At 46.5% G+C, this 26521-nt stretch overlaps 1 protein-coding gene and 1 pseudogene across 1 annotated transcript in view; one reads left to right on the top strand and one right to left on the bottom strand.

Moving 5' to 3' along the window:
- The window catches only part of LOC128097688 (translation initiation factor IF-2-like), a 51124-nt gene extending 24727 nt beyond the window's left edge, over positions 1-26397 (top strand). The window contains exon 2 of the mRNA XM_052718351.1: positions 22587-26397. Coding sequence (XP_052574311.1) covers positions 22587-22597 — 11 coding nt within the window. The 3' untranslated portion in view covers positions 22598-26397. The remainder of the gene's footprint in view (positions 1-22586) is intronic.
- Positions 2271-2860, bottom strand: LOC128097689 (40S ribosomal protein S29-like; annotated as a pseudogene).
- Positions 26398-26521: the final 124 nt, after the last annotated feature.

Below are 26521 nucleotides of genomic sequence, written 5' to 3'. Positions count from 1 at the left end.
TATACCAATGCCCGGCAAACAGTGGTTACTCATTGAATCTTCATTGGATTTTAGAAAAGAGTCCATTATCTGTCCTGCGTATGGTGCAGCCTGTGATACCAGCGCTAGGGAAGGAAAAACAGCCAGCCTGGGCTACATGACAGGCTTCAGGGTAGCAGCCTGGGCTACATGACAGGCTTCAGGGTAGCAGCCTGGGTTACATAAGACGGTCTCAAAAAACAAGAAAAGAAATAAATAAATAAACCAGACCTTGTGCCGCACCCTTATCATCCCAGCACTCAGAAGTTAGAAGGCTAGTGCAGGAGGACCAGAGTTTGATTCCATCCTTAGCTATACACCGAGTTTCAGACCAGCCTGGGCTACATAAGACTATATATCTCAGGCTGGAGAGATGGCTCAGCAGTTAAGAGCTCTTTCTGAAGACCCAAATTTGATTCCCAGCAACTACACGGCAGCTCACAATTTTGTATAACTCCAGCTCCAGGTGATTCGAAGCCTTCCTCTAGCTTCCACAGGTACCAGGTATACTTAGGGTGCACATATACAGATTCAGGCAAAATACTCATACACATAAAATAATAATAATTTTCAAAGGTTATATCTCAAACAAATAAATAAAAACAAAACAGACAAACAAAAGCCCCATACTGCAGCTGTGTTGCTTGCAAGATGTTTGATCACACTGTGAACCCTGAGTTCACACTAATTCAATAAAACCTTGGGTCAAGAGTTGGAGCCAGCAACTAGTTGACAGGAAGTAGACAGAGTCAGGAAAACGGATGGAGAAGCACACCGGAAGTAGTAGGGAGGGAATTTGGTGATCCTTTTTGGTTTGAGTCAGTGAGAGAGATGCTCTCTTGCTGGGTTGCCAGCTAAGGAGGAAGGTCAGCTGGTTGCTCCTCAGCCTCTCTGAGCTAGCAGGTTTTCACCCCAGCATCTGACTCCTGAGTCTTTATTGGTAAACAGAACAACACAGACTTAGTTAAAAGGACATTTGGCTGCAGAGGCAGCAGTGGGGTAGTGATTGTGGAGCCTCAGTAAGTAGCTGAAACAGCAGTAGATTCAGGTGCAGCCGCTGTGATGATAAAACAACACAGTTGAGTATGTCAGTGCATGTCTGTAATCCAGTATGTGGGACACGGTGCTGGCTAGTTTTATGTCAACTTGACACAAGCTAAACTCATCTGAGAAGAGGGAACCTCACATAAGAAAGTGCCTCCAGCCAGCGGTGGTGGCGCACGCCTTTAATCCCAGCACTTGGGAGGCAGAGCCAGGCGGATCTCTGTGAGTTCGAGGCCAGCCTAGTCTCCAAAGCGAGTTCCAGGACAGGTGCAAAGCTACACAGAGAAACCCTGTCTCGAAAAAACCAAAAAAAAAAAAAAAAAAAAAAAAAAAGAAAGAAAAGAAAAGAAAGAAAGTACCTCCAAGCCACGTGATAATGGTGTACACCCTTAATTCCAGCACTCTGGAGGCAGAGGCAGGCAAATCTCTGTGAGTTCAAGGCCAGTCTGGTCTACAGAGAGAGTTCCAGGTCAGCCAAGGCTACACAGAGAAAGAGAGAGAAAAGAAAACTTCTCCCTAAGACTGAGCTGTATACAAGCCTGCAGGGCATATTTTTAATTAGTGTAGTGATTGATGTGGGAGGGCCCAGCCCATTATGGGTGGGGCCATCCCTGGGCTGATGGTTCTGGGTTCTATATGAAAACAGGCTGAGCAAGCCATGGGGAGCAGACCAGTAAGCAACTTTCCTCCAAGGCCTTACCTCCAGGTTCCTGCTCTTTTTTTTTTTTTTTTGGTTTTTCGAGACAGGGTTTCTCTGTGTAGCTTTGCGCCTTTCCTGGAACTCGCTTTGGAGACCAGGCTGGCCTCGAACTCACAAAGATCCGCCTGGCTCTGCCTCCCGAGTGCTGGGATTAAAGGCGTGCGTGCGCCACCACCGCCCGGCTTCCTGCTCTTTTTGAGTTCCTGTCCTGGCTTCCTTCAGTGATGGACTGTGGACGTGGAAGTGTAAGCCAAATAAACCCTTTCCTCCCCAGCTTGCCTTTTGGTCATGGTGTTTCAGTGCAGCAATAGAAACCCTAAGACAGAGACTGGAGCAGGAGAATCAAGAATTCAAGACCACCTTCAACTCCACAGTAAGTTTCAGGCCAACCTGACCTACATGAGATTACCTGTCTCCACAAAAATGACAGCTTTATACTCTATGTATTGTAATTATCAATTACCCCACAGGAGTTTGGTTTTTTTGTTTTTTGTTTTTTTGGTTTTTTTTTGAAGGTCTTCATTTTTATTTATGTACAAAGACTAGCATGATCTGTTTCATTGTGGAGAGTCTTGAATAATCCATTCAAGGTCGCTTAGTCCAACTTAATGAAGCCTATGTCCTTCGCGTACTGGCGGAAACACTGACGGCACATGTTCAGGCGTATTTCTGGATCAGACTGTGGCGGTTAGAGCAGACGCGGCAAGAGCGAGAACCCTGGCCGAACTTCTGCAGATGACTCCAGTAGAGCTGCTGGTGACCCATTTTGCCTTCGGACGGCCAATGAGGAGAAAGGGCTGTTTTTTGGTTTTTAATCTAGTCAAATGAGACAATGCATGTAAAAATACTTTTTTAAAATATTTATTATGTACAGTGTTCTGCCCACATGCCAGAAGAGGGTACCAGATCTCATTGTGAGCCACCATGTGGTTGCTGAGAATTGAACTCAGGACCTCTGGAAGGGCAGCCAGTGCTCTTAACCTCTGAGTCATCTCTCCAGCCCTGTAAAAATGCTTTTATCATGACAGAAATGTTATTTAAATTTCAGCTGTTTATGTGAAAATGTGAATAATGTCCATGTGTTACAGAGCATGCGGAGACAGACCATCCACTGGGTTCCCTGACTCCATATATGGATTTATTTTTTCTTTTTTTCTTTTTTTTTTTTTTGGTTTTTTTTTTGAGACAGGGTTTCTCTGTGTAGCTTTGCGCCTTTCCTGGAACTCGCTTTGGAGACCAGGCTGGCCTCGAACTCACAGAGATCCGCTTGGCTCTGCCTCCCGAGTGCTGGGATTAAAGGCGTGCGCCACCACCGCCCGGCATTTTTTTCTTTTTTAGATTAGAGGGATATACTAATCTGGAAAGATCTGTCAATTTGTTCGAAACTAGAAGACAGAGGGCAATATTTAGGATAGTTTGGCTCTAGCTGAGGAGAAGGCTCAGGTAGTGAAGCTTTTAGCTTTCGAGTGGGGCGGCTGTTCCATCCCTAAGACCCAGGTAGAAATGCAGGGTGTGTTGACACACACTTTCTCTCAAACACCAAGGGTGCAGCCTAAGTTTAATCCTGAATCCTATGGTGGAAGGAGAAAACTGACTCCTGAAAGTTGTCCTTTGACCTCTGTACACACCATGGCATGCACACATCTACACACACACACACACACACACACACACACACACACACACACACGATGATAATGATTTCATTAAAAGTAGACACAGCATTCCTAAAGAACGACACCAAGGTTATCCTCTGGCCTTCACAGGCATGTGTACACCCTCACATGTGTGCGTTTGCACATACAAGTACCATGGGCACATAGCAAAGAAGAAAAAAAAGAGTCTGGCCCTATAAACAGAATTGACAAAAGCATATTAAAGATTGGAAAGACTTTTAAACCAATCACGAACACGAGAGCCTCAGAAATTAAGTCCCAGAGCACACTGACCCTGCTTGACACATGGCAGCTATCTTCTATGTCCTCTTTCTTGAGACAATGTCTCATGTAGCCTAGGCTGGCTCTGAACTCTATATGGAACCTCGGGTGACCTTTGGAGTCCCATGCCCAGTTTATATGGCCCTCAGAATGGAACCCAGGGTGTTGTGCATGTTTGGCAACTGAACTACACCCCAAACCTCCTCTTCTTGTTTTTGGTAGTCCTGGATCTCTGTGAGTTTGAAGCCAGCCTGGTCTACAGATCGAGTTTCAGGACAGCCAGGGTTACACAGAGAAAGCCTGTCTCGAGAAAATAAAAGAAAAAACAAAACAAAAAAAAGGAAAAGAAAAGAAAACCAGTAAGGTAAAACTGATACAGCAAGACCCCTGACTTCCTCTTCTGACTCTGTGGGTGCCCGTGTGCACACCCAGGCACACCCAGGCACACCCAGGCACACACACACACAACTGAAGTCGGTGCATTCCCACATCCTTCTGCAGTCCAGGGGCTAAAGGAGTCCTTATGGCTGAAGTCTGCAGGCTGCTTCCTGTCTGCTTTATTCCTCAGAGGAGCCCTGCCTGGGTCCTGATCTATCCTGCAAGGGAATCAACGAGGACGACGTCATCTTCCCATTTCTCCACTAGAGACTAAGATGTTACAGAATTAGCCAGTCACGCAAGAGGATTCTATGGAACGGTTTAGGATTAAATTTAGGAATGAGACATTAGGAACTCTTTGGGGTTCCCATATGTGTTCCTAAGTGTGGCAACGTGGGGATGCTTAATTAGACTACCTGCTGTTACCCAGCACCAGGCCTTTTAGGATTAATTAAAAACAAACGCTCAGTTCTCAGGAAATTGCACAAGCCAATGGCAGGCTGAGGGAAGAGGTTTGCTGAGTAACGAGATGGGTCCCCTTCCTGTAAAGCCAGAAGCCCCGTGTGTGTTCTTCTAATTGGCCCCAGCAGATTTTTCTAGGCGATTGTGCAATGGTGAAGCCAACCATTTAGCCTCTGGGGATCTCTGCCGTTTACTGCGAAATTTCTCTCCACCTTCTGATGTGAGTCTGCCTGTACCTGTTTCCTGCAGCCCAGTTCTAGGTCACGTTGGAAGGCGGTGCCGCGTGATCTTAACCTACTTTGTTCCTCCAGTGCCTCAGCAAATAACAGCCGCAGCGACACCCACAAAAATATGCCTGTCCTCAGAGCAACACCGGTTCACCTTGCGTCGCGCACAGGGCGCTTTTTCATCTGAAGGACCTCGGCGCCTTTGCAAACATTAATTATGCGCCCCAAACACCTCATTGATACGGAGCTCCAAGCCCTTCTAGCCCCGTTTTATGATTGGGCATCCTCAAATAAAAGAGACAGCATCTCTTCAGCCCTCAGATGAAGGACAAACCTGGGTCAGGAGCCGAGCTCCATTCACCTGCTTAACATTGGGCTTTGAGCCTGTGAGAACTAAAGCCCCCAGCCTCGTGCTCCCCGAGGATTCTGCAAACAAAAGTGACTTACGGGTGCCTCTGAAAGGCCCGGCTGGCTTTTGCCGCTGACTCGGCCTCTTTGCCTTTATTTAGCCTGGCTGAATGCTTGAATTCTCTAGGCAAAAAAAAGGCAAACCTTTACATTACACTAGACTGAGAGCATATGTCATCATCAGGAGCCCTTTCTGGTCCTTTATTCGCTTTTTCCTCCCTTTCAGGACAGGAAATCTTTTTGTTGGCGTTCAGGGTGGACTTTGGAATCGAGCTGGCCGGTGCTGCCCCCTGGAGGTTACACATGCAGCTGCGGGGAGAAGAACCTAGTTAGCCAGGAGGGAAGGACCGAGACTTGGGTTAGGTAACAGGACCTACACGAGTCCTTGTCACTATAATTCAAGAAACGTGCTCATCTGTTTTGTTTTTTCAGGGTTTTTTTGTTTGGTTTGGTTTGGTTTTGGTTTTTCGAGACAGGGTTTCTCTGTGTAGCTTTGGTGCCTGTCCTGGATCTCACTCTGTAGACCAGGCTGGCCTTGAACTCACAGAGATCTGCCTGGCTCTGCCTCCTAGGTGCTGGGATTAAATAAAGGCTTGCACCACTGCCGCTCCGCTTCTTTTTTTTTGTTTTGTTTGTTTGTTTGTTTTTTGTTTTTTGAGACAAGTTCTCAAGGGTGACCTGGAACTCACTGTGTAGCCCAGTCTTATTCCCAGCTAGCCTCATACTTGAATCAATCCTCTTACCTCAAACTCTGGAAGGCTGGGATTATGAGAAAGGACCACCATGCCCAACTCCATTACTTTTTTGTTTGTTTTTAAAAAGATTTCCTATTTTAGTTTATGTGTATGAGTGTTTTGCCTTCATGTATTTATGTGTACCACATGCATGCCTGGTACCCTCAAAGGCCAGAAGAAGGTGTCACATCCACTGGAACTGGAGTTTCAGTTGTTTATGAGCTACCATGTGGGTGCTGGGAACTGCACCTTGGAGTAGGTCTTTCTTGTTGGACTTTCTTTGAACTACCAGCCCCCAAATAATGACATGGAGACTTATTACTAATTACAAATGCTCAGCCTTAGCTCAGGCTTTTTTCCAGCTAGATCTTACACCTTAAATTAACCCGTTTCTATTCACCTACATTTTGTCATGTGGCTCTTCGCCTCTCCTCCATTCTATTTGCCTGACTTGCTCTGCATCTTGCTGGCAAAATCCATGCACCTAGATTCATCCCAAGTCTCTCTCTCTGCTCAGAAGTCCCACCTAACCTCTCCTGCCTAGCTATTGGCTGTTCAGCTTTTTATTAAACCAATCACAGCAACACATCTTCACACAGTGTAAACAAATATTCCACAACTGTTGGGGAATATTACTTAAGGTGTGTTACTTTTGTTTATGTTGCATTTGTTTGACTCTGTGAAGCTGTGTTACTGTGCCTGTCAAAAAAAAACCTGATGGTCTAATAGAGAACTGGCCAATAGTGAGACAGGAGAAAGGATAGGTGGGGCTGGCAGGCAGAGAGAATATATAGAGGGAGAAATCTGGGAGGAAGAAGTATCTGGAGAAGGAGGAGGATGCAAGTGGTCAGCCACGCAGCCACACAGCCAGCCACGGAGTAAGAGTGAAGGTAAGATTACAGAAGCAAGAAAAAGAAAAAGCCCAGAGGCCAAAGGTAAAAGGGATAATTTAAAGTTAAGGAAAGCTGGCTAGAAATGAGCCAAGCTAAGGCAGTGCATTTATAATCAAGAGTAAGCTTCCATGTGTGTATTTATTTGGTAGCTGGGTGGCAGGTCCCCAAAGAGCTAAGATTAAAAAAAAAAAAGCAACAATACACAACAGTACCTGGGTCCTCTGCAAAGAGCTGCAAGTGCTCCTAACCAGTGAGCAATCTCTCCAGCCCTGCTTGTTTTGTTGTTGTTTGGTTTATTATTATTATTGTTGTTGTTATTGTTATTTTATTATAGAGTCCTGGAACTCACTATGCAGACCAGAGTGGCCTGAAACTCACAGAGATCCACCTGCCTCCCAAGTGCTGGGACTAAAAGTGTACACCACCTTGCTTGGATGGTAATTAAAAATTTGTATTATAGTTTTAGTTATCTGTGTCCAAGTAAGGAGGCAAGCCATGGCTCGAGTGTAGACAGGGTCAGAGGACAGTTTGTGGAGTCAGCCGTCTCCCTCCACCATGTCTCTGGGATCAAACCTAAGTCACCAAGCTTGGCAGCAAGCACTTTACCTACCCACTGAGCCATCTCATTGACCCTTTACTTGCTTTATTTTGTGGCTTGTTTGCTTGTTTTCATTTAAAAAGATGTATGTACTGCCAGACATGATGACACACTTCTGCAATCCTAACAACCGCTTGTAACTCCTGCTGCCAGGGATCTGGTGCCATCTTCTGGACTCCAAGGGTACCTGCACTCCATTGTACATACACACAGATACACACATATACTCATAATTTTAAAAATACAAATCTCTCTTTTAGTCAGGGTCTCACTGTGTAGCTTTGGCTGGCCTAGAACCCACTATGTGGAGCAGGCTGGCTCAGAACTCATAAGAACTATCTGCTTCAGCTGGTGTAGCGATAACGCCCATTCACCATTCACCATGTGCAAGCGAGGGACTGTGGATCGAAAAAAAAAAAAAACAGAGACAAAGACAGTGAGTCATTCACCACAGCAGAATGCCGAATGCCGTTTATTGAAGGAGGGAGGAAACCTTAAATACAGGCTTACAGCACAATGGAGGTTCCCCGGAGGGCAGAAGTTCGCTACTGAATGTTCTACATTCTTGCATCCAAGCTGTTAACGCCCAATATGCAGGATACACAAACAAGGAACTTCCCTTAAGCGTTCAGGAGGGTGGATACTGGCAGGGAATTAGCATAGGCAGGACATCTGGTCAAGGTCGGCAAGCAGGCAAACAGTTTACTCAAATATGGGGAGCCAGGGCCCTACAAGCTGGTATTAAAGGTACGTTCCACCTGTCTGGCAAAAATACAACAAAACAAACAAACAAACGACCAAGCATAGAACACGTTAGTCTTCCCACAGCACCACCATCCAGTTAAAGGAGGGATGATCAGAAGTTCAAGGCCATCCTCAGCTACCAAGTGAAATTGAGGCCAGCCTGAGTGATCGGAGACCCTGTCTCAAACTAGGCCCAGTGGGTAAGAACATCACTGCACAATCGTAAAATCTGAGTTCAGATCACAGTACCCAAACAAAGGCAAAAATGCCATCATGAATGCCTGTAACCCTGGCACTGTGGTGGGCAGAAGTAGGGGCTCACTGGGGCTGCCAGGCTAACTTCAGCTTCAGTGAGAGACCCACCCCATCTCAAGTGAATAAGATGGACAGTGATAGAAGAGTGACAGACACCTGAAGTCCTCCTCTGGCTTGTACACTCATATGTGCACACACTTCCACACACAATCCATTAATGAATCGATTAAAACACCAACAGCAACAAATCCCGTCAGCAGCAGTTTCACACAGCGCTCCACCGCTAAGCCTGGCCTGGCCGATCTTCTGAGTTCTGTCTCAAAAGGTGTAACCTCCCCTTTACCCTCTGCTAGCTCTTCTCCGGACACTGACCAAAACTGGGAAGAATGCTGCCCTGACATTCTGGGGTCTGGACTTCTGCGCTCTTTTCTCTGAAGACACTCCTTTTCTCATTCTCCACAGTCTCCTAGACGTCCATCGCTGATGACTCAGCAGCCTGACCTTCTCTCTTTGCTCGGCATCTCCTTCCCCAACATCTCCTGGAGCTTTAAAGGCGCATGCAGGGTGATGGTGGTGGTGATGATGGTGATGGTGATGGTGGTGGTGGTGGTGGTGATGGTTGGTGGTGATGGTGGTTGTTGTTGGTGGTGGTCTGAGATAGCTCTTTGGGTAAAGGTGCTTGCCTCACAAGCCTGTTGACCTGAGTTTAACCTGAGACCCAGCCAAAGGTAGGAAAGAAGACTCAATACCACAGGGCTGTCCTTTGACCTCCATATGTGGACATGGCTCATGAGCGCTCCCCCGCCCACACACACACACAATAAGAAACTAAAGTTTGAAATGTTTCAAATCTATTAATTGTTTCATCTGTCCCCCAAGAGTGTAATTCCAGAACTCAGAAGGCTGAGGCAGGAAGGTCCAGAGTTCAAGACCAACCAGGAGCTCACAGTATAAACCTGCTATGTAACTCACAGTATGTGCAATATAAGGCTGAAACTGTCCTGCTGAGCTGTGTGATGCCTCACGCCTGCAATCCTAGCACTGGGAGAGCCAAGGCAGAAGGATTGCTTCCAGCTTGGGAACAGCCTGGGCTGCAGTGTGAGACCTGTTTCAAAAACTAAACTGCCAGGCATGGTGGCACATGCCTTGTATTCCTGCTCTTGGGCGGCAGAGGTTACAGATATATGTGAGTTCAAGGCCAGCCTGGTCTACAGAGTGAGACCCTATCTCGATATCTACCTCATGGAGGAACTAACATCTGGGAGTCTGCCAGGAGCTCCACAGTGTCCAAAGACTGTCTATGGTGTCTCTTGCTGGATTGATTTGCAGCCTCTAGGTTCATATTGGCTGGCAAACTCCACTCCTCCCTTTCAGCTGCAAGGTAGGTGTTACTACTGCCCAAAAATCCCTTTGATTGGCTGGCATATGCCAAGGGACCCGTTAGTAACAGCTGGTCCAAGCCTTCTACCGTTCCTTAGTCCAAGTTATGTAGTCTGATTTAGTAAACCATACCTGAAACTATATGTTATGCCCAGATCATGGCGACCCCCAAAAGACCACCACGGAGACCGAATCCCTCTTGTAAAAGCAAAGAGCCTTTATTTCAAGCTCCAGAGCTTGGTCCCTCTGTCTGTCCAACACAGCTGTGAGAGCAGAGAGCCCTGAACTCAGGTGGGGTAGAGTTTTTATCATAGCAGAGGTTGGGGTGAGGGGATTTCCAGGGTCCAGGACTCTGATTGGCTGACAATTGTCTAGGGGTATCTGTAAAACAAAAAATAGGTGTGCACTAGACTCAAAGACATCTGGCCACCTTATCTAATGGTTGGAATGTTTGGGATGTCAGGTACTTCCTCATCCCTGGGTGGATCCCTGGATGATAGCAGCTTAAAGCTTTTCCTGGATCTGGGTGTTGCCTGCCAGTAAGTCTGTCACAGAAGCTGTGTCTAGGCCCATAAGCCTGTCATGGCTGCTGTGTGGTCAAGCTATTTTGGGGCCCCTTCACACTATAGTCAGTTTTAAGGGAGTGTGTAGATGGGTTAAACTGCACACCTCATTTAAAAATACCATTTCTGGGCCGTGGTGGCACACACCATTAATCCCAGCACTCGGGAGGCAGAGGCAGGACAATCTCTTAGTTTAAGACCAACCTGGTCTTCATAGAGAATTCCAGGACAGCCGGGCTACATAGAGAAACCCTGTCTCAAAATAAAACAAAACAAAACCCTTCTGATCACTGAAGTGTGCCTCTTTCCTCAGGACTGTCTCTGCTGTTTCCTCTGCCTGAGATGCTGTCTCAAGACTCTATACATAGAAGTCTTTAATATCAAGTGTCATTTCAAACACTACTTCCAAAATATGCTGTCTAACGCCTGTAATCCCGGCACTGGGGAGAAGGAGGCAGGAGGACCAGGGCTTCAAAAATAAATTTGGCAGCATCCTTAGCAATATAGCAAGATTGAGACCAGCGATACATACTGGAGACCGATCTTAAAAAAAAAAAAAAAAAAAAAAAAAGCCAGCACTTAGGAGGCAGAGGCAGGCAGATCTCTGAGTTCGAGGGCAGACTGGTCTACAGAGCTAGTTCCAGGACAGCCAGGGGTACACAGAGAAAGCCTGCCTCAAAAAAACAAACAAAACAAAAAACTCTAGGCATGATCCCACATACCCATAATTCCAGGATTTAGGAGGAAGCAGGAGGATCAGGAATTTCTGTAAAAACCTGCCTCAGTTTATAGCAATCTTGAGGGTAGCCTGAGCAATATGAGATCCCTTTTTAGAATATAAAATTGGGCCGGGCGGTGGTGGCGCACGCCTTTAATCCCAGCACTCGGGAGGCAGAGCCAGGCGGATCTCTGTGAGTTCGAGGCCAGCCTGGAAAGGCACAAAGCTACACAGAGAAACCCTGTCTCAAAAAACCAAATATATATATAATTGGGCATGTGAGATGGTTCAGCAAGTAAACACACTTGCAACTCAGCTGAGGACCTGAGTTCAAGCCTCAGGACCCATGTAATAGAAGCAGACTGAAAAATGGAGGACATGACTCCTAACTATGGAGAAGATCTTTATTGTCAATATAAGGGAGAGAGCAGCAGAGGAAAAGTCCACGCTGAACATGGTCAGCAGACTAAGCCTCATGATATGAGAGAGCAAGGGAGGAGCCAAGAGGCTGGGCCATGTCAAAATGGATGTTATATCAGGATCAGGGATGGGGAGGATGAGGTGCAGAAGCCCAGCCCCTGGGAGGGAAAGGTTTATGTGGTGATATTTTGTTTGTGCTCTAACAAATAAGTAAAGCTTGCCTGGAGCTCAGAGTGCGGAGCTAGCCACTAGAGGCCAGGAAGTGCTGGCACACACCTTTAATCCCAGCACTTGGAGGGAGGAAACAGGAAGTGCTGTGGCTGGGCGGAGAAAGGAAGTGATAAGGTAGGGTGGAGACAGGAGCTTGGCCTCTTTCAGTCTGAGGATTCCTAGAGTAAGAAGTCTCTCTAGTGGCTGCTGCTCTGCTTCTCTGATCTTTCAGCTTTCGCCCTGATATCTGACTCTGGTTTTTTTTTTTTTTTTTTATTAAGACCAATTAGAATTGGTGCTGCAGGTTTAGAGTAAGGGGTGGAGTGAGGAATTCTGGGAGGAGCCACAGGTACTGAGTGGTTTGGGAAAGCTGGCCAGCATCTGCTTTGATACATTATTAGGCACCTCAGCCTTCTGTCCTGGGTTTCTGAGACCTAACCGAGACAGAACTTGTACAATGTCCACACCCCCCCTCCAAACACAAATGAATGTAATAAAAAATTTTAAATAAATAAAAACGAGACTGTCCATGCTCATGTTCAGGTGTGCCTTACTCTCAAGTGTCTCATGCCTTATATCTACATTTAAAATATCTCTTAGGCTAGCAAGATGGCTCCGACAGAGGGGAAAGATATTTATTAAGAGCAGGGTCCGGATTCAATCTCCACAGCCCACAAGGAGGAAGGAGATAGCCTACTGCAGTGGCTGGGATGCACCCACCCTACCCCCACGTATACAAAAATAAAGAAAATAAATGCAATTTTAAAATGGCTCTTAAGGGCTAGAAAGATGGCTCAGTGGTTAAGAACACTTGCTCTTCTCCCGGGGAACCAAAATTAGGTTCTCAGCACCCACATTAAATGGTTCACACTGCCTGTACTTTGAGCTTCAGAAGACACAACACCTGCTCTGCCCACTGTGGTCATCCACACACGTGACATTCACTCACACATACAGATACACATATACAGATACACATATACATAAAAGATTGACTTATTTTATGTGTTTGGGTGTCTTGCCTGCATATATGTCTGTGTATCAAGTATGTGTCTGGTGCCCATGGAGGCTAGAATTGTTCACTGGATCCCCTGGAGCTGGAGTTACAGATGGCTGTGAGCTGCCATGTGGGTGCTGGGAATCAAACCCAGATCCTCTGCAGGAGCATCCAGTGCTCTTAACCCTGAGCCATCTCTCCTCCCACAAAAATAAAATCTTTTTAAAAGTACAAACAGCAGTGGCACACACCTTTAATCCCAGCACTCGGGAGGCAGAGCTAGGCAGATCTCTGTGAGTTCGAGGCCAGCCTGGTCTACAGAGTGAGATCCAGGACAGGCACCAAAGCTACACAGAGAAACCCTGTCTCGAAAACAAACAAACAAAAACCAAACCAAACAAACAAACAAAACCCAAAACCCCAAAAAAGTACAAACAGATAAACCAAGATATAAAATTTTAAATTCTGTTTTTTCTTTGTATCTACTTTAGAAATACTAGGGGAACTGCGAATAATCCCCAGCCTTGGTTAAGACCATCCATCTAGCTGGTAACTCATCAGGTCTAGCTAGCAAGCTTTCTCTAGGGATGCCCTGTCTCTGCCTCCCATTCTGCAGTTGTGGGTAGGTTCCCATGCCCACCCAGCAGTCATGTGGGTGTTGAGTATTCTGGGGAACCCACCAGAGAGGACGACTAAGACACAGTTAATAGACAATTGAAAGCCTTTATTCCAGCGGGCTGGGACTACACCCAGGTATTAGGGACCCAACTGTATCCAGAGTGTTTAGGGTAAGAGGTTTTTTTTGTTGTTGTTTTTTCGAGACAGGGTTTCTCTATGTAGCTTTGGTGCCTGTCCTGGAACTCACTTTGTAGACCAGGCTGTCCTTGAACTCACAGAGATCCGCCTGCCTCTGCCTCCTGAGTGGATTAAATTCGTGTGCCACCACCGCCCAGCAGGTAAGAGGTTTTTAAAGGCAAAATCCAAATCCTGGCATCTTGCTTGGTAGCTGCAGGGGCCACTTGGCACATCATGAAGTTTAACAGCAGCTATGATAGGTTAGCTGGGACGTCTTGACCTTGGGTCTAGAACGGAGTTGGGCAATTTTCCACAGAATTCTCCATCAAGGAGGTCAAATTCTTGTTAAACCTAAAATGGCCTCAGCACGAGTCTAAGATGAAGGACCCTCTTCGATGTCTTGCCCTGTCACGTGGGGATCCTAACTCCCATCCCCAGATCCGAACAACTTTCCCTGCTGAGGAATCTTTCCAGTGCCCTGAAGAAAGTCTTTCTCCATGGCTTCTCATCTTAGCTCTCTCCTACACAGATAGAGGTAGCTACACAGCGGGCATCTAGAAAATTCCTATCATACTCCTTCAGAAGTGGAGGGAACCTTCATGAGTACCTAGCCTAAACCTCTCACCTAGTCACTGAGTCCCTCCACATCTCTGAGAATTTTTGCTTTGGTCTCTTGGAGGTCTTAGTTTGGGGTTTCCTGCCTAAATTCATCTGGTTCAGGGGCTGGAGGGATGGCTCAGCAGTTAAGCACTGTACTGCTTTTGCAGAGGACTTGGCACCCAGCACCCATGTCAGGCGGGCTGTCCGTTACTCAAGTTCTGGGGGACCAGATGCCCTTTCTGGCCTCCAAGGCCACCTGTGCTCACGTGTACACACCTCCGCACATGCTTATACACATAATTAAAAAATGAAAAGAACTCTTTTTTTTCACTACAGGGCTTCTCTGTGTAGCCCTGTCTGTCCTGGAGCTCACTCTGTAGACCAGGCTGGCCTGGAATTCAGAGATCCACCTGCCTCTGCCTCCCACCTGCTGGGATTAAAGGCGTGTGCCCCCACCACCCAGCTGGAGAAAAACAAAAACTCTTTAAAAAGAAATCTGATTCAATGTGGATTTCTAAGAAGATGCTAACACAGAGCTATGGAATTCATGCCATCTCCCCACCCCTACCTCCCCAGTCCTTGGCTGGCTGTGGAGAGCATAACAATGAGCACGCAGCAAACAGCTTTTGTTAAACACGTGGGGGAACGTTTCCGGCCAGCTCTGGCCCAGGCTGGAATGCACCCATTGTGAGTTGGCTCTTCCCGCTGTTCTCTAGAACAAGAGAATGACAAAGCCTCCACTTCTTCCCCTCCCTTCCTTTGAAAAGGCAATGAAAGCCAGGTGTGGTAGCACACATCCGTATCCTAGCACGTGGGGAGTGGTGGAGGGTGATCAAGGTCATCCCCGGGCCTCAGAGTCTGAGCTGGGCTACCTGAGACCCTGTCAATGAAGAAGGAGGAGGAGGAGAAGGAAGGAAGGAAGAAGGGAGGAAGCAAGGAAGGATGGAAGGAAGGAAGATAAACAAGTCTAGCAGTGTTTAATGCCGTAAAGCATCAGTTCTCAACCTGTGGGCCGTGACCCTTTGGGGTTGACCGACCCTGTCACAGGGGTCACCTAAGACCACTGGAAAACATATTTACATTATGATTTGTAACAGTAGCAAAGTTACAGTTATGAAGTACTAGGAAAATAATTTTATGGTTGGGAGTCACCACAGCATGAGGAGCCGTATTGAGTGGCAGCCGTAGGAAGGTTGAGAGCCACTGGCCCGAAGGGCTGTCTGTCCACTTTAAGAACCTGTGAATCCAATAGAGTTCACTCTTTTACTCTTTTACAAAAAGGCTGTTTGGCCCCAGGGAAAGAATCAGGCTCAACAAGTAGGTTTGGTGAAGATTCTTCCGATTGCCCGGAGCCCCAGGATGACAGGCAGGGCCCGGAACTGGCCTGTCCAGGGCAGCCCCTTAGCACTGCGCCACCCACCTCCCCAGTCCATTAGCCAAGTAATGGCCTCACTCTTGGCATGCCCCGGGCATGGCCTCTGGTGCGGGAGTATTTTTAAAAATGTTCCCTTGTTGGGCTGAAGAGATGGCTCAGAGGTTAAGAGCACACACTGCTGTTTTTTCTTTTTCTTTTTGTTTTTTGTTTTGTTTTGTTTTTAGACAGGGTCTCACTATGTAGCCCTAGCCGTCCTGGGACTCACAGAAATCTACCTGCCTCTACCTCCTGAGAGCTTCGATCACACCCAGACTACATTGATTCTTTTTTTTTTTTTTTTGGTTTTTCGAGACAGGGTTTCTCTGTGTAGCTTTGCGCCTTTCCTGGAACTCACTTGGTAGCCCAGGCTGGCCTCGAACTCACAGAGATCCGCCTGGCTCTGCCTCCCGAGTGCTGGGATTAAAGGCGTGCGCCACCACCGCCCGGCTGATTCTTTTTTTTTTTTAAATCTATGAAACACCTCCCAGAATGGAAGCATTCCAGGGCTCACTGACCCTAATTTAGAGGCACTTTCCTGTGAACTTGTAATTGTGCCTAGTAATTCCTTTCACACAGACGCCCTCCCACCCTGTTCCGTAGCTGGGTCCATTCTGGTCGGTGGAAATGAAGGCGCCAAGTACTTCAACAAGGCTGTAAACAAACAGGACTTGGGACTTTGGCCTTATTTCCCAGAAGGCTCAGAGGGCATCTCTTGGCCTTGTCTCTCCCGGATTTTTTTTCTCCAGTCCGAGTGACCATGAAATCTGAGCCTTCAGAGACAGGCCACACACTGGGCGGCGGTGACCACATGACTGTAGGAAAAGGTTCTGGAATTATCAGGCTTCCGGCTTTTTTTTTTTTTTCTTTTTTAAGAGGGGGTTGTTTGTTTTGTCCAGGCATGGTGGAGAATGCCTTTAATCCCAGCACTCGGGAGGCAGGTGAATATCTGAGTTCAAGGTCAGCATGGTCTACAGAACAGTTCCAGGACAGCCAGGACTACACACAGTGGTGGTGGTGAGGTGGGGGGGGGGATTTATTTGTGTTTGAGTGTTTTGCTACCATGTATGGTCTGCGCACACGTGTGCCTTGTTCAGAAGAAGACATCTGTAGGGATAACGCCCGAGCTATCACCATCCGTTCACCATGTCCGAGGGAGGGGCTGTGATTAAAAAATAAGGGACAAGAGACAGCGAGTCATTCGCCACGGCTGAATGCCGAGTGCCAGCCGAATGCCGTTTATTGAAAGAGGGAGGAAACCTTAAATACAGACTTACAGCACAATGGCGGATCCCCGGAGGGCAGAAGTTTGCTATCCAATGTTCTACATTTTTGTATCTAAGTTGTTTACACCAAATGTAGGATACAGGAACAAAGAACCTCCGGTAGAATGTTAGGTGAGAAGGAAACCGGCAGGGAATCTGAATAGGGAGGACATCTGGTCAAGGTCAGCAAGCAAGGCGGCTGCCATTCACAGTGGGGGGCCAGGGCCCACAGGTCCCCCCTTTTTATTAAAAAATGAGCTTTTGACTTAGGTTGTGTGGGACGTCAGCAGGTTACCTTATCCGTTATAGAGACACCTGTTCAGGCCATACAAGTGTTCTGTCTTAGGTTGATGACCGCCCCCCAAGCATTACCCGTCTCTGAATACTCATTATCATACAGACTCAACCATGTGAGCTGTAGAGTGACTGTTGCCAAAGATCTCAAAGTGGCGCTGGGCTTGTAATCTGTGTGACACAGAAAAGACCAACAGAAGTCCTAACCCACCCATAGCCAGGAGGCTAAAGGCAACTGAGCCATTCCCTTCCTTAACAAGCCTTACTGCAAATTGGAGTCCTTATAAGGTGGTATCCCATAAGCAAATGGAACTTGAGTTTTAAATAATTTTTATAACTTTTTTTTTTTTTTTTTTGGTTTTTTGAGACAGGGTTTCTCTGTGTAGCTTTGCGCCTTTTCCTGGAACTCACTTGGTAGCCCAGGCTGGCCTCGAACTCACAGAGATCCGCCTGGCTCTGCCTCCCGAGTGCTGGGATTAAAGGCGTGCGCCACCACCGCCCGGCCTAATTTTTATAACTTTTAAAGCCAATTTAAATGTATAAATGTAGAATTAAATTTATAGTGCCCAATAAAATAAAAGATTAACTAACTGTGGTAGCTATTTTTGTTGTCAGGGTCTCTATTGTGTTAGCTGTGGAACCCAATTATGAAATAGCCATCCCAGAAGCAATAGCAGCAGTGGCCACCACTGCTACAACAGCAACAACGGCAACAGCGATGTCAGTCTTTTCTGGAGCGTGTGAGCATCATTTGTGTCTAACTGCCATGGTCCATTGGCATGGACGCAGCTCTAGGAACATGAACCATCAAGGCCCATTTTTCTTGATCCCAGCATTACTTAGGCTGGCAGGTCTGTAAAAGAACAACTAAGAACCATAGAGAAAACAAAAACAAAAACAGCAAACAAGGAGCAGAACTAATGGTCTCATTAATGGCTACATTTAGGCTCATAAATTTAAGGTATCTTTAAAAAGGCTAGATGAATATCAGGAGGCCAATAAATGTTGTACAGAGCCATTCCTGAAAAGTAGGTACTATACCAGCTTGAAGAGGGTTGTAAAATGTGAAAAGACTTAGCTGGCATGTTACTGTTAACAAATGAAGGTCCTTGACCTTCGGGGTTATCCTTAATCTCTAAGGTGTGACATATTTTTAACATTTTTGAAAAAAGTTACCATACATTACCTTTTGAAGAATCCAACCATATGGCTACAGTTCCTAGGCTTACATTAATGTTTGTCAAGGCTGGCCATATTGGGCTCTTAATCCCCATTGGCATCAGAAGGGGAGAGTTTTTTACGAAGGCCCAATAGGTTTCTGTCATGTCGGGATTTAGCAGCAGCCACAGGGCACGCAGCGCTCAGGAACCCAAAGAGGAACTTCATTGTCCTGCGGAAAAACATAAACAGATCCCCGGGCCCATACCAACATCAGATCGGGTCCCCTCCAAGTGCCAGTAGAAAGATCTTTCCATCGCACCAGAGGATGATTTGCAACAGGAGCCCTCCAGTGTTTATCTGTAGCAGATATTCCAGCAGAATCCATTGATAAAAAATTTAAAATATATAAAACAAGGGAAAGAATAGAATATGGAGAGGAGAGATAGATGAGCCCCTAGCTCCCCCTTTTTACTTTAGAAATATATGTTTTTAAGGTACGATGGCAGTGTTCTACTATAGCCTGTCCTTGAGGATTATAAGGAATACCAGTTTTATTAACAATAGAAAAGTCTTGGCAGAAATTTTGAAAATCCCGAACTGCTGTAGGCGGGACCATTATTAGTCTTTATGTATTTTGGCATGCCCATGTAAGCAAAAGCATGAAGGCAATGATTCTTAACATCCTTAACCTTTTTTCCTGAATGAGCAGAAGCAAAAATTAGAGAAGAATATGTATCAATAGACATATGGACATATTGTAGTTTTCCAAAGGAAGGCATGGCATGTGTGTGACGTCCATCTGCCATACATGATTAGGTAAAAGTCCTCGGGGATTAACTCTCAAATGAGGATCAGGTAAAAATTCAACATAAATAGGACATGATTTAACTATCTGGATGGCTTGTTCCTGGGTTATGTCTGTATAATGACGAAGAGATCCAGCATTAAGATGGTAACATTGATGTAACTGAGTAGCCTTTTCAAAGGCAGAACAAACTAATGTGACAGCCATACGAGTAATGGCATCAGCCCTCTGATTACCTTTACTTAGAGGTCCAGGCAATTGAGTGTAAGCTCTAATATGGCCCACATAAAGGTTATGTGAGCGGGGCCATATAAGTCCTTGCATTTGCAATAAATATTCATGAATGGGAGAAATGGATGGTATGTAGGCTGTTGTCTCCAAAGGCATAATGGCATGTGTCACATATTGACTATCAGTATAAATATTTACATTCTCATCAGAAAACATCTGTAAAGCAAGTAACAGTGTCTGTACCTCTGTCATTTGGGCAGAAGTGCCCTGGATTTTCATTTTCTTTACTATGTTACCAGAAACCATCATAGCAAAACCACGTGAAGTGCCATCAGTAAATACTACACGGGCCTGAGGAATAGGAGTCATCTGTACTATCTTGGGAAATATAACAGGATGCAATTTAAAAAAATGACACATATCATTGGAGGGGTAGTGAGTATCAAACCGACCCTGCATGGTCAATATGGTCTAATCATTATCATTAGTTTGCAACCATGCTATTTGAGACTGGGTGTATGGGGTCACCACAATATCTGGCTCCTTACCAAAAGTTTGAACATTGATCTTGATTCCCTTAAATATAATCTGAGCAACAGCCTGTGGATAAGGAGTAATGGTTTTTGTTGGAGAAGCTGGGGAATGTACCCATAGAATAGGACCTGTTTGCCAAAACATTCCAGAAACAATCCCTGAAGTCAACCATAATTAAATGCCAATGTTTAGGAATTGCCATAGGGGCAGGCAAGCCAGACTGTGTTGCTCCCATGAGAAGCATGGTTTATTTACAGCTCTAAGATCCTGTAATAGCCTCTATTTTTCTAACTTCTTTTTAATAACAAATATAGGTGAGTTCCAAGGTGAAGTGGAAGGAATGACATGACTAGCATCTAACTGTTCCTTAACTAATGTGTTTGTAGCCTCCAATTTTTCTTTAGTAAGGCCATTGTTCCATCCATACGGACGGGGTCATCATTTTTTCAAGTGATTTTTATTGGTTGTATAATCGAAGGCTGCTGCGCAGTGACCCCTATGGAAAAGACACTAATCCTCTTGTATCCCCAGGACCTCTAGTGACAGTTTTTGTCTGTCATAGGGAGTGGGTCTCCTTGTAACATTTTTCCTAAGCCTCTGCCCAGGCAGTAGCCCTGACTTTTTAGTATCTGTTGTACAGGCTGTGTAGTAAGCACTGCTCCCATGCCGTCTAACACATCTCGTCCCCACAAGTTCACTGGAATGTCAGGTAGCACAAAGGGTTGAAAAGTTCCTGCATGACCTTCCTCATCCTTCCAATTTAAGAGTAGCCTGCTCTGCAATGGCGTCTGAGCTGTGCCGATACCTTGTAGGTTAGAGGTGGAATTCTTAAGGGGCCAATTGGGATCTCAGGATTCTTGTGAAATTATAGATATATCCAGCACCAGAATCCAATTATCTTTTAATCTCAATCCCATATAATTTTGTTTTTAATTTTAGGCTGCTTATCATTGATAACTGTCAAAACATCTTTTCTCCTGTACTTTTAAAACCTCCAGTTCAACATGTAGGTGCCATTTTGCATTTAAAATATGAAAGCAATAATAATTGAGCAATTTTATCACCAGCTTCTGTTTTTATGGTCCTTTTTACATATGTCAATTATAAAAGCATTAAATACAATCTCTATAGGATTTGAAGAGGTAACTTTAGGCAATACTCTGGAGTATTTTTATAAAATCTTAAAAAGAGGATCTTTTTTTTTTAATATAGATTTCAAATAACACATTAGCACAAATAGTCAATTATTAACAATGTGGACCAAACAATTTATCTGTATTTTATTTACTAGAAAAATAATTTTGTGACCTCTTTATCAGTAAGAGATTATTTTTTATGGGTTTATCTTAGCAACAACATTATTTAATAAGCTAACAACCCAATCCATTTCAGGTGTTATATTTCTATAAAATTAAACCAAGAATTTCTAGAAAGCAACTTAAATTGCAGAACCAAATTTTCAGTAATGATCAACAGACAAGAGCACACCTAATATATAGTTCAAAATTATGAATTCTGTTCCTTTAGTTTATCTACCATGAGAATCAAACATTTATCCAAACATTTATTAAGACAATCAAAAGAACAGAACATCCTGTTATTGATGACTGGGGTTCATCACGTGGGTGCTGAGAACTGAACCCAGGTCCTCTGCAGGAGCAACAAGTGCTCTTAACCGGTGAGCCATCTCTCCAGCCCGTCTGACTTCTTTAAAATTGATTTTCTGTGCACGCATACAGGTGTGTGGATGGGGGAAAGGTGTACCTGTGTCCCTATGGAGGTCAGAGGACAACTTGCAGGAATAACATAAAAAAGAAAAAAAAAAGTCGGGAGGGCTGGGCATGTACCTGTTGCATAGGTCCATCAGGAACGCCTCACGTGACTGAGCATGGTGACACCCACAGTGGCACATGGGAGGTGGCTGACGGAGGCCTGTCAGTTGTACATAGTGAATTCTAAGCCAGCCCAGGGCTGCAAAAGGAGACAGACCACAGTAGGGTTGTCCAGATGACTCATGGGTAAAAGGACTCGCCACACCTGCCTGACACCCTAAATTCTCTCCATGGAACCCACGTAAAGGTTGGAGGAGAGGTGACATCACAAAATTGTCCTCTGACCTTCATATGCATGCATATCAACATATATCACACACACAAATATGTATATATGATAGATATGTGTGTTTATATACATATCATATAATTTGGGGGTCTGAAGCTGTGGCTGTTGTAAACTTGCCTAGCATGCAAGGGGCCCTGGATTTGACCCTCATCAGCACAAAATAAATAAAATAAAATATAGGGTTTTATTTTTTTGTTTGTTTGTTTTTTTAGTGTTGTTTTTCATTTTTTTGAGACAGGCTTTTTCTGTGTCCTGGAACTTGATCTGTAGAACAGGTTGGCCTTGAACTCAGAGATCTGCCTGTCTCTGCCTCCCAAGTGCTGAGATTAGAGATGTGAGCCACCACCACCAGCTTTAGGTTTATCATAAAAGTATCATCTGTCTATTCTAAGGAATTGAGATAATAAAGAAGTACAGAAAGGGGTACCATAGGACCCAGCAATTCCACTGGTGGTGTATACTCAGGAGGTAGGAAAACATTTATCCACACACACAGCCTGCACGGGAATGTCCACAGTGGCCCTCTTTGTAATAGCTACCTGTGAGAACAGGCCTTGTCTGTCAGCTGAGGGGTGGATAGGCAGAAAGGGTATGTTGTCACAATGGGGTATTACTTCACAATAGAAGGGGGTGACTATGTGCTACAGAGCTGCCACATAGATAGTTCTCTCTCTCTCTTTCAGACGGAGTCTAGACATGTAATCCTGGCTTACCTGAAACTCTGAAACTGACCTTGAACATGGAGTGATCTTCTTGCCTCTGCCTCCTGGAATGCTGCTGTTAAAGATGTGCATCACCACATCTGGCTTTTCTAGAACTTCCTTTTTTCAATGTTTATGGGTGTTTTGTCTGCATGTGTGTCTAAGAGAATATCTGATCCCCTTGAACTGGAGTTACAGACAGGTGTGAGCTGCCATGTGGGTGCTGGGAATTGAACCCAGGTCCTCTGGAAGAGCAGCCAGTGCTTTTAGCTGCTAAGCCATCTCCCCAGCCCCCTCTCGCACTCTTACAGACATGAGACCTGGTCTGGAAGAAGATGACAGGAATTTCTAGGAGGTCAATAGGCCCTAACATTTCCACATGACTCTCTTGGTTCAAACTATTAAGTCACCTCTGTCCAAATTCCCAAGTAGCTCTGCATTCCTTCCCCAAATATTTACTAAGGGCCGGCCCTGTGCAGGCGGCAGCGTGTGCGGACAGATGAGGAAAACAGGTCACATGGTCGGGGAGGTAGCTAAGGTTCAGGACCTGTGACCAGAGACTGCCCCACCCCCAGGCCTTCCACAGCCCGACCTCAGCCCCTCGCCTTCCCTTCCCCCCTTCCCTTCCCCGTAGCAGTCCACTCCTTTCCCTGGCCCCACCCCATTCCTTCTTGGTTGTTTCATACCCTCAGGCTATCTCACCGGAGAAAATCTGGCCTCTGCCCACTTTCCCACCTGGCCTCAGAAGAGCTCACCTGTCTGTCTATCTTCACATGGAGCCTGATGGCCCTTCGTGGACAGCATGCTCATTTGCACTCCGTATTAGTCTCTCTATAACACAAGGACATAACTCACTTTCCTAGGACTGTCCGCCATCTTCGTGCCTGGTACCTGCTAGGTCTTTTATCCGTGACTGCCGCCTGGTTGCTGATTCCTAGGCTCCTTGTTCCGGGAGTTCCCTGGTCAGTTTGGTCTCTGGGGAGCCCTGCCCTACAGCAATTTTTGTTACAGTGTTTGATGAACCCTGTCCTCTGCCATTTCTGATCAGCCCCTGGGGAGAGAAGCATCCAGTCAGAGCAGGGAGGCTGGCATTGCTCAGGCCCGGGAGAAGGAAGCTTCACTACTGCCTGCAGCCTGCTCCAGGTGGCGGGTCAAGCCTGACTCAGACTGTGGAGGAGCCCCAGTGGAAACTTACCAGCCTCGGATGGAGGGTGTGGGGGTGCTGAGAGGGTAGGCAGACGTGGCCTCCCAGTCGTGCCCAAAGGGCAGAGCAAGGAGAGGAGGCCAGCTGGTGCCCCTCCCGAGCAAGCTCCGCCCCCCCCCCACTCCCCCAGGAATCCAGGTCGGATCCAGAGTTAGGATCAAACGAAGCACTTAAGGAGGAAGTGTGAACTTTGGACTCGGTGACACACTTCATCTGGGGCAAATCAACTGCCACCCCTGGAGGCCCTTGTCCTTCCCAGGACAGGACTGCCCGGCCCTGGTCGTCTAGTCCTCACACTGACCCCAATTCATCTGCACAGCCGCATTCCTCTACCCTCCCTCCTCCAGCCAGATGCTGTCTCTAAGTGGGTGTTGGAAGGCAATAGACTGGGGGAGGGGTAGGCAGAGCCCTGTTGTGGAAGTCAGGGCACCTGGGGTGTGGCTACTACCAGCTGGTGAGGGACTCCCACCCACTCTGAACTCTGTCTCTTGGCAGCTGGGCTCCATATCCTTGGGGTTTCTCACCTCTAGAGTCTTTTTTTTAATTTCAAGAAAGGGGTTCCCTTTGTAGTCCAAGGCTAGACTGAAACACACTGTGTAGACCAGGTTGGCCTCAGCGGTAATCCCTTTGCCCCTGTATCCCGAGTGCTGGGATTATAGGCATATGCCACCATGCTTCCGTCTCTAAAACTCTACTAGGCTTGTGGCTGCTCCATCTTTTAGATTTTGGGGATTGTCTGACTGTCCTGTAACTGCCCACTCCCCCAGGACAGTCAGCTGGGTCCTGAATACACTCGCTAGGTACCTTGCCCCACTGTCCCCCTAGTACTCCATGCACACCCCATCTCCTGCCTCCCTCTTCCGGAAACCAGTGGAACCGATGCCCAGCATGCAGTTCCTCTTGTTTCTACCCCACGAGACTGAGTTCTCTGCCCAGCACTGCCCTGCCTTTAAGAAGGAGTCTGAAGGGGATGGGAAAGCCAGACATAGTACCCAGACCTGTAATCCCAGCACCTGTGAGGAAGAAGGATCAGAGGTTCAAGGTCATCCTGGCCTACACAGCTGGAGTTGGAGGCCAGCCTGGGCTACATTAGACGGGATGGAGACACGGGAGGACCCAGTGGTGGGAGTCCACAGTGGCCAAATCCTCTAGTGGTGTCACCCGGAGCCTCCACCTCCATGTGCAAATGACAGGCACAGATAGTCACTTCTGGGAGGCCAAGATTCAACGCCTTCCAAAATGTGGTTGCTCCTGTTGGCAAGACTTCAGGCATCATCAGCTGTCTGTGTCACCTGACTAAGAACCGGACAGACCCTGAGTCTATCTCTAACCCCAGGGGAACATGGCTGCCTTTCTCATGGCTTCCAGCCTCACCCCAAACTGAAATACAGGGAACGTGACAATTATCCTCCTCCTTTGGTCCCCTCAAAGCTTAAAGGGAGCCTGGCGGTGGTGGTGCACACCACTAATCCCAGCATTCACTTGGGAGGCAGAGGCAGGCGGATCTCAGTGAGTTCAAGGCCAGCCTAGTCTACACAGCGAGTTCCAGGACAGCCAGGGCTGTTACACAGAGAAACCCTGTCTCGAAAAGCAAAACAAAACAAACAAACAAAAAAGCTTAAAGGGACAGAAAAGGTCAAGGACCACAGCCAACCGGAACTTGACCTAGTCCCTCCCACTGGAGTCCAGCCCTCCCTCACCTTCTTCCCTACTCACTTCTCTCTCATCCTTTCCTCTCTGCTCTTTCCCAGGCTGCCCTGCAGCAGCTGCCTCCTGCTGGTAAATTTTAACTGTGTTACCCTACTTTCTGTAAGGGACCCTCTAAAGAAGTCGTCCATAAACACCTGGTAAAGGAAGTGTTAAGTGAGGTTTTTCCAGGTTAGCTCGTAGGTAGAACCTAGAATCTCCTGATCCTGGTTCCAATCCCAGCACAGGAACAACAAAAATAGGTTAAAGTGTTCCCACTCGTTGGGAGGGAGGGAGCTGGATGGGAGTGGCCACCAACTCAAAGAACAGCCACAGGACACTTTTTAGGTCAGGCTTAGTGAAATTATGTGCAAGCAGGTACCTTCTCCACAAGGGGGAGGTTGCTGGGAGACTGCTACCAGACAGGATAGAATTTTCACCCACTTGCAATTTACAGAGCTATAAAACAGCCCACAGACAAGAGGAAAAGGCTCAGGAAGGGTGTGCTGTGCAGACAGCTCATCGCTTCCGACCAAGGCCCAGGCATTTTCCACACAAGGCAGGTCATGAAAGGGTTCAGTCCATAGTCCAGCCTCTGAGAAGTGGTGTGATTCACACACACCGGATGCCAGGCCCCTTCTTGGGGAGCAGAGGACATTACAAAACACTTGCTAAAGTGCATGGTCTGAGCTCAGCTCCCTTAGGGACTGAGCACACCCAAGACTTTTTTTTTTCCTCAAGTCTGGGGATGTATGTAGTTTAGTAATCTCCAGCTGCAGTAGCAGCTACACCCACCCCATGCACACAAACATACACACACACACACACACACACACACACACACACACACACACACACCAAGGGATAAGTTGTGGCACGCAGGTGACTCTCCATAGAAATAAATGTAAAAATGTCTTTGTGTATTTATTTTCATGTGTATGTGTGTGTGTTGTTAGGGTTTGTGCAGTGGGAGTACTTTGGTGGGTCAGGGCCAAGGTATGCTGCAAAGATCACACCATGCAACAGA

Source organism: Peromyscus californicus, unplaced genomic scaffold (genome assembly GCF_007827085.1).
Source record: "Peromyscus californicus insignis strain IS unplaced genomic scaffold, ASM782708v3 Scaffold_5__1_contigs__length_169319896, whole genome shotgun sequence".
Taxonomy (NCBI): Eukaryota; Metazoa; Chordata; class Mammalia; order Rodentia; family Cricetidae; genus Peromyscus; species Peromyscus californicus.
The sequence above is the reverse complement of the archived record's forward strand: the minus strand, read 5'-3'. Positions and strand labels throughout refer to the sequence as shown.